The sequence below is a fragment of the Oncorhynchus clarkii genome, chromosome 26 (genome assembly GCF_045791955.1).
Source record: "Oncorhynchus clarkii lewisi isolate Uvic-CL-2024 chromosome 26, UVic_Ocla_1.0, whole genome shotgun sequence".
NCBI lineage: Eukaryota > Metazoa > Chordata > Actinopteri > Salmoniformes > Salmonidae > Oncorhynchus > Oncorhynchus clarkii.
Window position 1 is genome coordinate 32,989,167 of NC_092172.1, and position 13,758 is coordinate 33,002,924.

The 13,758-nt window shown below is 44.0% G+C and overlaps 1 protein-coding gene across 1 annotated transcript in view; it reads left to right on the plus strand.

Moving 5' to 3' along the window:
- Positions 1-901: 901 nt before the first annotated feature.
- The window catches only part of LOC139384422 (SH3-domain GRB2-like 3a), a 45,366-nt gene continuing 32,509 nt past the window's right edge, over positions 902-13,758 (plus strand). The window contains 1 exon segment of the mRNA XM_071129186.1: positions 902-1,081. Coding sequence (XP_070985287.1) covers positions 1,037-1,081 — 45 coding nt within the window. The 5' untranslated portion in view covers positions 902-1,036.

The window sequence follows — 13,758 nt, forward strand, 5'->3', positions numbered from 1 at the left end:
GAGGGACTACCTAAACTTGTCCAATAACAAACACTTGTTTTCGTTTACTGTTGCAAAATGTTTTGCTATGGTACACCCTAATGAATACAGCCCAGGGTATGCCGCTAGGAGAGCTAATAGAAGACAATGCATTTTTTAATGAGTGTAAATACTCTGAGGGCTTCCAGGAAGCACTGCTGTGTAACTCATAACCTAACTGCCTACAATCTGCTATGTCATTATTCTGTACAGATATAGGCCTTGTAGAAGGTTCCTGAGTAACGTGTTGCCAATGTAGCATAGTTAGAATGAATGTAGAACATGTATAATGAAAGGCTTTATACCCTGAAGCAGAACCATGTATTTATCTAAATTCACTGCTCTGGCCTGATGTAGCTATAGAATGGACACAACAAACCAGCTGACCAGTGACCGTAACTTGCTGCGCATTCTGTTCCATTACAGCAGGGGGAAGCAAAGTCTTTCAGAACATATTTCATAATTAGGCCTAGACATTGTAATGGGGCCCGAATAAAACAACATAAATAACAAACATAAGTATGGCCAAAAGACAATGTTTTTGTTGCACCTGCAGTTTGAGTTGGTGATATAGGCCTTTTCCTTCTGTAGCCCTACCAATAGCATGGACTTCCTTGGCAGAAAGTATGTAATAAATCATGAAACTATACAATACCAGAGAAATTATTTGTCAATCAATACTTATGAAAATCAACGACATCACGACTCACAAATAGGGTACTCTCGCTTTCTCTTTCCGTCGTATGCTGTTTTTAAGCGTGGGCTTCCACCGCTCGATCAAATTTACATAAACTTAGCGCTTTCCACCAATCAGGATTGAGAACGCACGACATCTCTGCGATACAGAAACCCGCTCCTCCAACGCAAGCAGCGGCAACATTGTAGCGGAGAAACGCCAGCGGACGGGAAGCAACGAGGGGAGCGCCACGGAATAGACCCCGTTACATTGTTGTGATTGCCCCATCTAGATCGTATTCTGTCAGATCTCTCTGAAAAGAGAATCGGTACACCATTGAGGATGTCGGTGGCAGGGCTGAAGAAGCAATTTCACAAAGCCAGTCAGGTGAGCAGGAGACGCCCCGTTATATCACAATAAGTGGTAATGTTTCATCATAACGTTATGATTTTAATTAACCTATCTAAACATGACATTGATCTATCTGTTATACAAACAACGACAACATAATAAAGCAATATTTCTGGCTTGACGTAATGGTCTATTAGTTCCAATCCACTCTCGCTTTCATAATCAAGCTTACAAGTAGCGAGTCGACATCATTGTTGTGTTGTGTATTTTCTGGCCCCGTGCCTCCAGTGTTGTCAGGAATGTGCACGTATGGTCGGGAGCGAGCGATCTACTTGAGCCTAGAGAGAGAGAAACATGTAGGCGACCTGCAACTAGTAGCAAGTGCAGCAGGTCCTTTTTCCAAATTTGGGATTGTTTTGCTTGCCAGCGCGATTTTATCATTCATTTGCCAGATGGTGCTTTTCTCTGAATAGGGTTCCTGACTGATATGCATTTGCTCGCAGGCTTAACAAAGACTCCAACATACAATGGAGAACATAGCAGTACCACAAGCTGTCCACCTCCTTTTGGTCAAGTTCTCAACGGTCTCCCAGCTAGCTTGCCAGCCACCTGCTTTGCTGTCCTTTAGCCTAGTTTCAGGCAATGATCTTTCATGGTAGCACCCAATGTGCATGTAGCCTCAGTTGTGAGTTGATGAAGATATCTGGCTATCTTGTTTCAGAAGTGTTGCTCCCTTCCCTATTTATATTATACAATTGGTCTGTCTGTCCATCTGTATGCCTGTAAAGTCTGTCTGCCTGCCTGTAAAGTATGTCTGCCTGCCTGTAAAGTACAGTTTACAGTAAAGTCAGAAGTTTACATACACTTAGGTTGGAGTCATTAAAACTCGTTTTTCAACCACTCCATAAATTTCTTGTTAACAAACTATAGTTTTAGCAAGTCGTTTAGGACATCTACTTTGTGCATGACACAAGTAATTTTTCCAACAATTGTTTACAGACAGATTATTTCACTTACAATTCACTGTATCACAATTCCAGTGGGTCAGAAATGTACATACACTAAGTTGACTGTGCCTTTAAACAGCTTGGAAAATACCACAAAATGATGTCATGGCTTTAGAAGCTTCTGATAGGCTAATTGACATAATTTGAGTCAATTGGAGGTGTACCTGTGGATGTATTTCAAGGCCTACCTTCAAACTCAGTACATCTTTGTTTGACATCATGGGGAAATCAAAAGAAATCAGCCAAGACCTCAGAAAAAACATTGTAGACCTTCACAAGTCTGGTTCATCCTTGGGAGCAATTTCCAAATGCCTGAAGGTACCACGTTTATCTGTACAAACAATAGCACGCAAGTATAAACACCATGGGACCAGGCAGCCGTCATACCGCTCAGGAAGGAGACGCGTTCTGTCTCCTAGAGATGAATGTACTTTGTTGCGAAAAGTGCAAATCAATCCCAGAGCAACAGTAAAGGACCTTGTGAAGATGCTGGAAGAAACAGGTACAAAAGTATCTATATCCACAGTAAAACAAGTCCCATATCGACATAACCTGAAAGGTCGCTCAGGAAGGAAGAAGCCACTGCTCCAAAACTGCAATAAGAAATCCAGACTATGGTTTGCAACTGCACATGGGGACGAAGATCGTACTTTTTGGAGAAATGTCCTCTGGTCTGATGAAACAAAAATAGAACTGTTTGGCCATAATGACCATTGTTATGTTTGGTGGAAAAAGGCGGACGCTTGCAAGCCGAAGAACATCATCCCAACCGTAAAGCACGGGGGTGGCAGCATCATGTTGTTGGGGTGCTTTGCTGCAGGTGGGACTGGTGCACTTCACAAACTAGATGGCATCTTGAGGAAGGAAAGTTATGTGGATATATTGAAGCAACATCTCAAGATATCAGTCAGGAAGTTAAAGCTTGGGTCATCCAACTGGACAATGACCCCAAGCATACTTTCAAAGTTGTGGCAAAATGGCTTAAGGACAACAAGGTATTGGCGTGGCCATCACAAAGCCCTGACCTCAATCCTATAGAAAATGTGTGAGCAGAACTGAAAAAGCATGTCCGAGCAAGGAGGCCTACAAACCTGCCTCAGTTACACCAGCTCTGTCAGGAGGAATGGGCAAAAATTCACCCAACTTATTGTGGGAAGCTTGTGGAAGGTTACCTGAAACGTTTTAACTATTTAAAGGGAATGCTACCAAATACTAATTGAGTGTATGTAAACTACAGACCCACTGGGAATGTGATGAAAGAAATAAAAGCTGAAATAAATAATTCTCTCTACTATTATTCTGACATTTCACATTCTTAAAATAAAGTGGTGATCCTAACTGACCTAAAACAGGGAATGTTTACTAGGATTAAATGTCAGGAATTGTGAAAAACTGAGTTTAAATGTATTTGGCTAAGGTGTATGTAAACTTCCGGCTTCAACTGTATGTCTGCCTGTCTGTCAGAATCTTTTCCCACTTGTTTTCAGGAAACCCCTTGTTGTGTTCGAAGTCACATTCTGATGCCATGCTGTGTAGGCTAAAATATATATTTTCACATGTGGAGATAGTTAACTTGTTACCAGACAACCTAGATAACGTGCACACTGAATAGACAGCACACATCACAAAGAAAATGGGTCAGTCTCTAGGCACACAACCTATTTATTCCCATATAGTAGACCAACTAGTGTAGTTTTGGTCCAAGCAAGTACAAACATGTCACACTGGTTGTATAATCAGTCTATTAACATTCTCATTAAGAATTCAATTACCTTTTCTAATACGTACATTGTTGCCCATCTTCCACCACAATTACTCAGCACGAAAAGACAGCATGACGCTGGAATGTGACATATCAGAACAATGGCTCATGAATAGACCGTGTGTGTGTGTACGTGTGTGTGGATTCACATTACCATGCTCTGAGAATGGATCGTGTTCATCACGAAAGAACATTGTCATTCAGTTGTTGCTTGGGACCATGAGGTTGAATATATGCATTATTATCTGATTATGCAGCTGGGTAAAAGTTATTAAAAATAATTCATTTAGTGGTAAATGTCAACATATTTCCAATAATCTGAACATTGTAACTGTATTTTCTGTCTGTCTGTCCGTCCGTCTGTCTGGTTGTCTGGTTTTACTGCCTCAGCAGATCATGTTTTTATCTGGTTCCTGTCTGGTAATGTACCACCAAAGATATTAAACTCATTCCTGTTATTCGGTTCAATCGGCGTGATTTTCCACTGTTATTCACCTAAAGGGAAGTGGAATGGAATATTGGCCTTAGATGAACAAACAGGCGTGTGTGTGTGTGTTTGTGTGTTCACAGTCACACCCAGTAGTGTTTATGAAGCTACCTCTACTTGATCACATCAAAGTGTGATCCATTCTGACACTGTGACAACAGTGTGGTTGTGTCCCAAGTGGCACCATATTCCCTATATAGTGCAATACTTTTGACAAGGGCCCATAGGGGTCAATATCAGTATACTATATAGGGAGTAGGGTGCCTTTTGGGATGCGACCTGTGACTGACAGCAAACACAATACTGTAGCCTTCTCTCCTCTCCCCTCCCTATATCTCCCCGGTGATAATTGGATCTGTTATGTGCGGTGGTGGTCACTTAACCTTCCACTACTCTGTTTACGGTGTGAAGTCCTCTCATTACCCTGGTTACACTCCTTCAGAGTGAAAGATGAAGCCATTGTCTGAGAGAAGGTTTATGGGTATCTGTCGCCCCGTTCTTTATCTTGTACATTTTTGATGTATCTGGGTGGAGTAAACTCACTGACCTGAGTCAGGCTCTAACAGGCTGTAAAATAAGGTAGTCAATACTTAGGGACACGTCATTTAAAAATCAATACATTTATTCTTATCCCAAACAATTAGAGTTAAGTACATTGCTCAAGGGCACATCAACAGATTTTTCACCTAGTCAGCTCGGGAATTGAACCAGCAACCTTTCAGTTACTGGGCCAACCCTCTTAACCGCTAGGCTACCTTCCACCCAACATCACACACCAACCATTATATACAGTATGTAACACAGTAGCGTGTCCCCTCCAATGGTGGATGCCAAGGCCTCTTGGCCAGGTCAGTTTACCTAGGTAGGAAGAAACCTTGAGAGGAACCAGAGTCATAAGTAGAAGGCCTTCCTCCTCTAGTTAGACACAATGGTCTGCATGGGTAGAAGTTCAAAGTACATATGCAGTATTAAACCATCAATGCCAGACGGTTCTCTTTCAAGGTAAAAGACAATACCTGTTCCACTCTGTACATACAGTAGTCCCTGTCAGTCAGAAATACTGTGTGTTATCAGGGGACCGTGTTTAGCCTGTCTGCGTGTGTGTTTATCAATGGAGGTCAAGGTGCATGCTGCTTCATCTTGGTGTGTGTGTGAGTGCAGTTGTGTGTGGTGTATACAAGGTGTGTGTGTGTGTGTGTGAGTGCGATGTTATCACTGGGTTTAAATGTGTTTTTTTAATGGTGTGTTTCAGCACGTTAGCTGGTGAACATGAAATCCATTACAGTAGCTAAAGGAAGCTATTGTGTAATGACGGTATTGAATGCGGCTAACACCCCCGTAAAAAACATATGAATCATTCATGTTAAAAAGGACTCAGCCAAACTGTGTGGCAGGTTTTCAGCTCATTAACATGTTGGCAGTTTATCAGCTGTCTATTGTGAGTTCCATTGGGAAATCCAGCAGCCATTCTTTTTGTGTAAATAGGGCTCTGGGGTTAAGTTTCCTCTAGGTACAGATCTAGGATCAGTTTACCCTCCCCAATCCTAACCTTAACCATTAGTGGGGAAAATGATAAACTGACCCACGATCGTCACTACGTCTGGCTGTTATAACTGTTATAAGGAGCCATGAGCTGAATTTAGCAAGTCATGTAATCCACTGTGGTGTGACAGGTGACATTCTAAAGTCTAAGGTCACAATGTTTCATATCCTGTGTTGTGTAGCTGAAATTGGCTTGTGTGTGTGTGTGCGTGTGTGTGTGTAAGGGTCTTTTGGAAACCAGACTGCTTCCTTCTTCCATTGAGTGTCTCTATCAAACAATGTTCCATTTCCACTGTTTTTGACAACATTATCTAGCCCAACATTCTACACACAATAGTGTCATTGTGTGTCATCCTGCCTGCACACCAAATTCCCTTATGGGACAATAAAGATTGACTGAAGAAATATGAACACACAAAAAAAAAATCATTTTTGTTGTTGTATTCTGAGTTCCGAAGTAAAAGCTTCTGTTCAATGCCAAGCCCAGCACAGTGACAGGGCTGTCCTGTCTTCTGTCAGAAATCTCATTAAGGCCTAAGGAATGGAATTCATTTCCCCACTGACATGTAGGAGTGCTTGTGTAATCTAGCTGTCCCAGGAGATGTCTCTGAATGTCCTAACGAAGCTCCTACCACTCTCTCTCTCCAGTCTCCACTATCACTTATTATGCTGCGCTCCCTCTTCACGGTCATCGTCAGAGACAGACAGGCAGGCAGGACAGATTGAAAGAGAGACAGACAGACAGGCAGGCAGGACATATTGAAAGAGAGACAGATAGACAGGCAGGCAGGACAGATTGAGAGACAGACAGACAGGCAGAAGCAGGACAGATTGAAAGAGAGACAGACAGACAGGCAGAAGCAGGATGTCCATTGAGCTTTGACCAGCCATCTCCAGTGGACCCTGACCAGTTGTTCCGTCACTTTATCTTGTTGTGTTGTGAGGCCTTGTACAGAGGAGCCAGCAAAGTGCACAGCACACACACACTTCCTGCAAACCAGTGGATTGGATTTAGGCATTCATTAAATATCTGCCTAAGAACATTTGCTAATCAGCTGTAGCTTAATAAAGTAATAATGTTTGGTCTCCACACCTTGTTCCTGGATTTTCAACCTGCAGAATCCATTTTATTAGAGTAAACTAAACACGTCGATCCAGAGCATCACAAACCTGCTCAGTGGGTGACATGTCTGGTGTGTATGCAGGCCATGGAAGAACTGGGAAAAGGGAAGGGGTCTGAATACTTTCTGAATGCACTATATACAGAGCCTTAGGAAAATATTCAGACCCCTTGACGTTTTCCTAATTTTGTTACGTTACAGCCTTATTCTAAAATAGATTAAATAAAACAAATGTCCTCAGCAATCTATACACAATACCCCAAAATGACAAAACAAAAACAAGTTTTTAGAAATGTTTGCATCTCTGCAGCACTCCACCAATCAGGCCTTTATGGTAGAGGGGCAAGACAGAAGGCTGTAACGGCTGTTGGAAGGAGTGGAGGATCAAGGTGCAGCGTGGTACGTGTTCATCTTTATTATTGGAACTGAACACTGATTAACAAAAAAAACAACGAAGAGAACGAACGAAACCGAAACAGTTCTGTCTGGTGCAGAAAGACACAAAACAGAAAACAACTACCCACAAAACACAGGTAGGAAAAGGCTACCTAAGTATGGTTCTCAATCAGAGACAACGATAGACAGCAGCCTCTGATTGAGAACCACACCCGGCCAAACACACAGAAATAGAAAACATAGAACACAAAACATAGAATGCCCACCCCAACTCACTCCCTGACCAAACCATAATAGAGACATAAAAAGGATCTCTAAGGTCAGGGCGTGACAAAGGCACATGACAGCCCGCTTGAAGTTTGCCAAAAGGCACCTAAGGACTCTCAGACCATGAGAAACAAGATTGAACACTTTGGTCTGAATGCCAAGTGTCACGTCTGGAGGAAACCTGGCACCATCCCTAAGGTGAATCATGGTGGTGGCATCATCATGCTGTGGGGATGTTTTTCAGCGGCAGGGACTGGGAGACTAGTCAGGATCGAGGGAAAGATTAATGGAGCAAAGTGCAGAGAGATCCTTGATGAAAATCTGCTCCAGAGCGCTCAGGACCTCAAACTGGGACGAAGGTTCACCTTCCAACAGGGCAACGACCCTAAGCACATTCTGACAAGTCTCTGAATGTCCTTGAGTGGCTCAGCAAGAGCCCGGACATGAACTTGATCGAACATCTTTGGAGAGACCTGAAAATAGCTGTGCAGCTACGCACCCCCTCCAACATGACAGAGCTTGAGATGATCTGCTGAGGAGAACGGGAGAAAATACAGTTGTGCAAAGCTTGTAGCGTCGTAACCAAGAAGTCTCTGATGTAATCGCTGCCTAAGGTGCTTCAACAAAGTACTGAGTAAAGGGTCTGAATACTTATGTAAATGTGATATTTCAGTTTTGAATTATTTTTTATAAATTAGCAAACATATCTAAACTTGTTTTTGCTCTGTCATTATGGGGTATTGTGTGTAATCAATTTCAGAATAAGGCTGTAACGTAACAAAATGTGGAAAAGGTCAAGGGGTCTGAATACTTTCTGAAGGCACTGTATATAATATATATTATGATTCTAATTCTATTTTTAATTCACACCTGCACTGTTGGAGCTCAGAACTGAAGTGTTTTACTGTAACTACATCTGAGACCCTGTGCATGTGACTAGATAAACTGATCTGCTGAATGTGTGTCAGTGTGTCAGCTACATAATGTACTCAGACCTACTGGGTCTGCAATGTAATTCATGATTATTGATAAGCTTGGTGTTGGTGCTTATCATCGGTCAAGAGGGGCTTTAGATTTTCAACCAGGTCATCAGTAAGGGTGTGTGTGTGTGTGTGTTCCCAGGGCAGTGGTTGACCTTTTCAGGACCTTGTGGCACGACACCAATTCTATTTTGTAAGATAGAATTGTAAGATTTTTCCATATATGCTGCGTTTTCCTTCCTGATTTTGTAACCCTGAATCTGATTCACTCGTAGTTTAAACCCATCAGACTTCACCCTGGTCCTAGTCAACTCACTTTCAAAGCACTAACAAGTTGGTTACAGCCAGCTGCTGTAGTATTCATTTTTCAATGTTCGTATTCATACCTTATTTCTCTCTCTCTCCCTCCTACAAGAACGTTAGCTCTCTCTCTCTCTCTCTCTCTCTACAGAACGGTAGCTCTCTCTCTCTCTCTCTCTCCCCCTACAGAACGGTAGCTCTCTCTCTCTCTCTCTCCCTCCTACAAGAACGTTATCTCTCTCTCTCTCTCTCTCCCTCCTACAAGATCGTTATCTCTCTCTCTCTCTCTCTCCCTCCTACAAGAACGTTAGCTCTCTCTCTCTCTCTCTCTCTACAGAACGGTAGCTCTCTCTCTCTCTCTCTCCCTCCTACAAGAACGTTAGCTCTCTCTTTCTCTCTCTCTACAGAACGGTAGCTCTCTCTCTCTCTCTCTCCCTCCTACAAGAACGTTATCTCTCTCTCTCTCTCTCTCTCCCTCCTACAAGATCGTTATCTCTCTCTCTCTCTCTCTCCCTCCTACAAGAACGTTAGCTCTCTCTCTCTCTCTCTCTCTACAGAACGGTAGCTCTCTCTCTCTCTCTCTCCCTCCTACAAGAACGTTAGCTCTCTCTTTCTCTCTCTCTACAGAACGGTAGCTCTCTCTCTCTCTCTCTCTCCCCCTACAGAACGGTAGCTCTCTCTCTCTCTCTCTACAGAACGGTAGCTCTCTCTCTCTCTCTCTCTCTCTCTCTCTCTCTCCCCCTACAGAACGGTAGCTCTCTCTCTCTCTCTCTACAGAACGGTAGCTCTCTCTCTCTCTCTCTCCCCCTACAGAACGGTAGCTCTCTCTCTCTCCCTCCAACAATAATATTAGCTATTTCTGTCAAAAGAACATTCTCTCTCTCTCTCTCTCTCTACAGAACGGTAGCTCTCTCTCTCTCTCTCTCTCTCTCTAGAACGGTAGCTCTCTCTCTCCCTCCAACAATAATATTAGCTATTTCTCTCAAAAGAACATTCTCTCTCTCTCTCTCTCTCTCTCTGCAAAATAATTCTCTCTGTTAAATAAGCACCATCATTCCTCTTGACAGGCCCTTAAAATATTCATGCCTGAGATGTTTTGTTTATAATGGGTTCTGACCTTTCGCTGGTGTGGAGTGTGTCTATGGTGATCTATGATGTTCACCATGTCCTGGCCTTAGTGATACAGTGGCAAATGAAAGTCTATACACCCCTTACACAATCTTCACATTTTCCTGCCTTAAAATGAAATAAAACATGTATTACATTTGATTTATTTCCTACAGATGTACACAACTTACTCCACATATTCAGAGATAAGGCTTGAATATTGCAGTCCAGCGATGGTTTCCCCAAAAATGTACTGAGCTTGTGTAATTTTGACAAAAACAATGGATAACTGTTGCCCTAAGAGTTGTGCAAAGTTGATAGAATCTTATTTAAAATGATCAAAGGCTGTAATGGCTGCCAAAGTTGATAGAATCTTATTTAAAATGATCAAAGGCTGTAATGGCTGCCAAAGTTGCTTCCATCAAGTATTAACTCTGGGGTGTGAAGACATCTTAGTTTATTTTATTCATTTGGAACATTTTCCATAATTTGTCTTTCACTATGACAATGTGGAGGAGGATGTGTAGATAGGTAGGGGGAAAAAATCCCTGAAATGTATTCCCTTATCATTTTAAGGCAGCAAAATGTGAAGACTGTGCAAGGGGTGTGTAAACTTTCAATAGCAGCCGTATATCATAGTGTTCTGGCCAGTTGTTGCTGTTCCATCTCTCCCCTTCCAAAGTCCTGCTGAATTCCCACTATAGTCTCTCCTGGGGGAGATTCAGGAAACAGGGGAAATACTGAAAGCAGCTGTTTTTTTCAAAGGAAATGTAGTAGCTTATCAGTGTTCAGTTGTCTCAGTAAGTATCAGTAGCAGTATCAATGGGAAATGACAGGGTGAACTCTCGGAACTGATGAGTGTGATTGTTTTGAAAACAGTGCTGTAGGCCTATACTGTTACTGCACTGTACTGTTGGGTATCAATTCTTACATTGGTATCGATGTAGACTTAGTACTAGATGCCCTACTGTATCTAATGTGAGCGGACCAAGTAATTGGGCGTCACTCTAAAGCGGGAAGGTGGAATAAATGAGTCAGGAGTAGGTTTTCTTGATTGAACACAGTTCTCTATTGAGGGCATTTGGTCAACACAAACACTCCAACATAATCAATGAAAATCTTCCAAGAAAAAACATACATCTTCTTCTCCAGATGAAACAGGAACACAATACGATTATCTTTAAACTACAACAAAAGTCACGGGATTGTCACCGTCTTAGTGGTTCTTCCTGGATAGCTCCTCTCTCTCGGTGGCCATCTTCCAGAGATAGTTTTCCCCTTCCCCCTCTGCTGGTTCCATTCTCTCTCTTATAGGGGAAGGAGAGTATGTCATTAGTACCGTCAGCTGTGCTTAATTGCCTCTGGTTACCTTGTCTCCCATGCCTTGTTGGGCTACTATCCGTGAGCCCAGCCTGCCCTCTGGTGGTCCTTCCAAACTAACTAATCCAATAACAACATGTTAGAAACTTTAGCAAGGCTTATTTAGGCCTGTATTCCTCATGCTATTGAAGATTGTTACCTACAATAAGCTACGGACGGAATTCGATCCAACGCAGATTAAAGGCCTGCGCACAACGATACGCAATTAAAGGGCCTTTCCCTGACGTCTGAGGAGATCACATTCGCTGTAAAAGCCACGATTGCTGACTCAGGGAGAAATGGCCTTTATAAAGGGAACAGCATAGCACAGGTTGTTAATGTGTGATTGTTTGAATCCCGACCTAAATATCTCTCTTTAGTTTCTCAACTGTTGTCATGATAGCAGGGAGCAGTTTCAGTATGGTTTCCTGCACACTTGTTTAACTGTTGTTGATTCATTGTCGGTTAGTTGTTTGTTTACACAAATCAATGTAAAGGTGTGTTGGCTGTGTGTTATCACAGCCCAGGGAATTGTCCTGTTATATCCCTGTGGAAGGGATATTGTTGCCACAGCATTATTTTCAAAGAACAGGAAACTGCAGAGTAACACTCGCAGAGTAACACTCGGTCTCCCATTGTCACTCGGTCTCCCATTGTCACTCGGTCTCCCATTGTCACTCGGTCTCCCATTGTCACTCGGTCTCCCATTGTCACTCGGTCTCCCATTGTCACTCGGTCTCCCATTGTCACTAGGTCTCCCATTGTCACTAGGTCTCCCATTGTCACTAGGTCTCCCATTGTCACTCGGTCTCCCATTGTCACTCGGTCTCCCATTGTCACTCGGTCTCCCATTGTCACTCGGTCTCCCATTGTCACTCGGTCTCCCATTGTCACTCGGTCTCCCATTGTCACTCGGTCTCCCATTGTCACTCGGTCTCCCATTGTCACTCGGTCTCCCATTGTCACTCGGTCTCCCATTGTCACTCGGTCTCCCATTGTCACTCGGTCTCCCATTGTCACTCGATCTCCCATTGTCACTAGGTCTCCCATTGTCACTAGGTCTCCCATTGTCACTAGGTCTCCCATTGTCACTCGGTCTCCCATTGTCACTCGATCTCCCATTGTCACTCGGTCTCCCATTGTCACTCGGTCTCCCATTGTCACTCGGTCTCCCATTGTCACTCGGTCTCCCATTGTCACTCGGTCTCCCATTGTCACTCGGTCTCCCATTGTCACTCGGTCTCCCATTGTCACTCGGTCTCCCATTGTCACTCGGTCTCCCATTGTCACTCGGTCTCCCATTGTCACTCGGTCTCCCATTGTCACTCGGTCTCCCATTGTCACTCGATCTCCCATTGTCACTAGGTCTCCCATTGTCACTAGGTCTCCCATTGTCACTAGGTCTCCCATTGTCACTCGGTCTCCCATTGTCACTCGATCTCCCATTGTCACTCGGTCTCCCATTGTCACTAGGTCTCCCATTGTCACTCGGTCTCCCATTGTCACTCGGTCTCCCATTGTCACTCGGTCTCCCATTGTCACTCGGTCTCCCATTGTCACTAGGTCTCCCATTGTCACTCGGTCTCCCATTGTCACTCGGTCTCCCATTGTCACTCGGTCTCCCATTGTCACTCGGTCTCCCATTGTCACTCGGTCTCCCATTGTCACTCGGTCTCCCATTGTCACTCGGTCTCCCATTGTCACTCGGTCTCCCATTGTCACTCGGTCTCCCATTGTCACTCGATCTCCCATTGTCACTCGGTCTCCCATTGTCACTCGGTCTCCCATTGTCACTCGGTCTCCCATTGTCACTAGGTCTCCCATTGTCACTCGGTCTCCCATTGTCACTCGGTCTCCCATTGTCACTCGGTCTCCCATTGTCACTCGGTCTCCCATTGTCACTCGGTCTCCCATTGTCACTCGGTCTCCCATTGTCACTCGGTCTCCCATTGTCACTCGGTCTCCCATTGTCACTCGGTCTCCCATTGTCACTCGGTCTCCCATTGTCACTAGGTCTCCCATTGTCACTCGGTCTCCCATTGTCACTCGGTCTCCCATTGTCACTCGGTCTCCCATTGTCACTAGGTCTCCCATTGTCACTCGGTCTCCCATTGTCACTCGGTCTCCCATTGTCACTCGGTCTCCCATTGTCACTCGGTCTCCCATTGTCACTCGGTCTCCCATTGTCACTCGGTCTCCCATTGTCACTCGGTCTCCCATTGTCACTCGGTCTCCCATTGTCACTCGGTCTCCCATTGTCACTCGATCTCCCATTGTCACTCGGTCTCCCATTGTCACTAGGTCTCCCATTGTCACTCGGTCTCCCATTGTCACTAGGTCTCCCATTGTCACTCGGTCTCCCATTGTCACTCGGTCTCCCATTGT